The sequence below is a fragment of the Rhea americana genome, unplaced genomic scaffold (assembly GCF_003343005.1).
Source record: "Rhea americana isolate MKP2758 unplaced genomic scaffold, rheAme1 scaffold_540, whole genome shotgun sequence".
NCBI classification, from domain to species: domain Eukaryota; kingdom Metazoa; phylum Chordata; class Aves; order Rheiformes; family Rheidae; genus Rhea; species Rhea americana.
This window is the reverse complement of record NW_028186691.1, coordinates 104,143-106,213: the sequence shown is the minus strand read 5'-3', so window position 1 is coordinate 106,213 and position 2,071 is coordinate 104,143. Positions and strand designations below refer to the sequence as shown.

Here is a 2,071-nt window from a genome sequence, read left to right as displayed (position 1 = left end):
GCGCTGCCATGGAGGCCCGGCCACTGTTCCAGGCGCTGCACGCGCTGGCCGAGGACAACGCCGCCTTCTTCGGGCGCAGCGGCACTGAGGTGGGCCGGCGCTTCGTGGCCGCCTTCGGCACCATCCGCGAGCACGCCCGCCGCCTGGAGCCTGCCYTGGGCCACGTCGCCCGCCTCTACCACCGCTTCGACCTGGACGAGGCTACGCCGGGCAACGGCTACCGCAGCCTGGTGCACACGGCGTGCTGCTGCCTGGCACACGTGGTGCACAAGAGCCGCTACGTGGCCGCCCACCGCCGCAGCCTCTTCTTCCGCAGCGGCCACAATGCTGCTGAGCTGGAGGCCTACGGCGCYGCCCTGGCCCAGCTCCGCGCCCTGCTCTACCTGGCGCAGCGGCTGCTGGCGCACAACCGCCCCGGCTGCCTCTTCCCCCATGAGGAGGGCGGCCTCTCCGAGCTGGTGCTGCGCGAGTACAGCACCATGCACAACGGCTGCTTCTACGGGCGCTGCCTCGGCTTCCAGGTGGCCAGCGGACAGGGATGGGGGGACATGGGGATGAGTGTGAGACCTGCCATGGGGATGTGGGGATGGGTGTGCGACCTGCCATGGGGATGTGGGGATGGGTGTGCAATCTGCTGTGGGGACACGGGATGGGTGTGTGACTTGCCACGGGGACATGGGGACGGGTGTGCGACCTCCCACAGGGACATGGGGATGTGGGGATGGGTGTGTGACCTGCCACAGGGACGTGGAGACGGGCGTGCGACCAGCCACGGGGATGTGTGGACATGGTGYGAGCAGTCCTGGTGTGTTGGGACATGGTGTGGGTGTGCTGGGGCATGAGGATGTGGGGACAGTGGTGGCACGTGGCCACTCATTGTCCGCCCATCCATCTGTCCGCAGTTCGCCCCGTCCATCCGGCCCTTCCTGCAGACCATCGCCATCGGCCTGGTGTCCTTCGGCGAGAACTACAAGCGGGACGAGATGGGGCTGGGTGAGCGCCGCTGCCTTGGCCCCGACTGTGTGTTCCCCCCCCCCCCCCAGCCACACGTCCCCTCAACTGCGTGTCCCTGACCGCGTGCCCCCCCGGCCACAGGGCCCGACCACATGGCCCCTGAATGCACCCCTCGGTGCATTCCTGACTGTGTCCCTGGCCCTCCCCCCCGTGTCCCTGACCGCGTCCCCGTGTCCCTGACCATGTCCGTGTCCCTGACCGTGTCCCGATGTTCCTGCCTGTCCCCTCATGTCCCTGACCGTGTCCCTGTGTCCCTGGCTGTCCCAATGGGTGCCTGGCAGGCGTGGCGGCTGGGTCGCTCTTCACCAGTGGCAAGTTCGCTGTGGACCCAGAGCTGCGGGGTGCTGAGTTCGAGCGGCTCACACAGAATCTGGATGTTCACTTCTGGAAGAGCTTCTGGAACCTGACAGAGATGCAGCTGCTGGCGGTGCGGGGGAGGGGGGAGGGAACCGGGGGGTTCTGGGGGTGCCCCGGGGGTCCGAGGGTCCGTAGCCCCATGTCCCACACCAACGGTGATGCCACGGCCAAGGTCGGTGGCCGGGGCTGGGGCCCAAGGGGCTCTGGGGGTCCATGGGGAAGTCCGTGGGGCTGTGGCCCTTACCAGCAGTGCCATGGCTGCAGTTGGCGGGGTCCTGGGGGCTTTGGGGGCCCAGGGGTAGTCTGGGGATCCGTGGCCCTTATTGATGGTGCTGTGGCCGCAGTCAGTGGCTCAGGGGGTGTCCGTGGCCCTGTGCCCATACTGACGATACCGTGACCACAGTTGGTGGCCATGGGGGTCCATGGGCCTGTGCCTGTACCGATGGTGCCATGGCTGCAGTCAGTGACGGGGGCGGGGTGTTCTGTTGGGAGCCATGGCCCCGTGGCCTGTACCAACGGTGCTGTGACCACAGTCGGTGGCCAGCCTGGCAGCGGCGCCGGTGCGGCTGTGCTGGGCGCTGACAGTGCCACCGGAGCCGCTGGAGTTGCCGCTGGCGGCCGACCCGGCACTGACGGTCACCATCCCACCGCCTGTGGCCCACACGGGTCCCGGCCCCGTCCGCATGCGCCTGCTCTCCTA

General features: G+C 68.6%; 1 protein-coding gene across 1 annotated transcript in view; it reads left to right on the top strand.

Annotated features, from left to right (window-relative positions):
* Positions 1-2,071, top strand: part of LIPE (lipase E, hormone sensitive type) — a 7,136-nt gene continuing 5,065 nt past the window's right edge. Inside the window, exons 1-4 of the mRNA XM_085318557.1 lie at positions 1-521; positions 903-993; positions 1,296-1,441; positions 1,905-2,058. Of these exons, the coding sequence (XP_085174683.1) occupies positions 9-521; positions 903-993; positions 1,296-1,441; positions 1,905-2,058 (904 nt within the window). The 5' untranslated portion in view covers positions 1-8. The remainder of the gene's footprint in view (positions 522-902; positions 994-1,295; positions 1,442-1,904; positions 2,059-2,071) is intronic.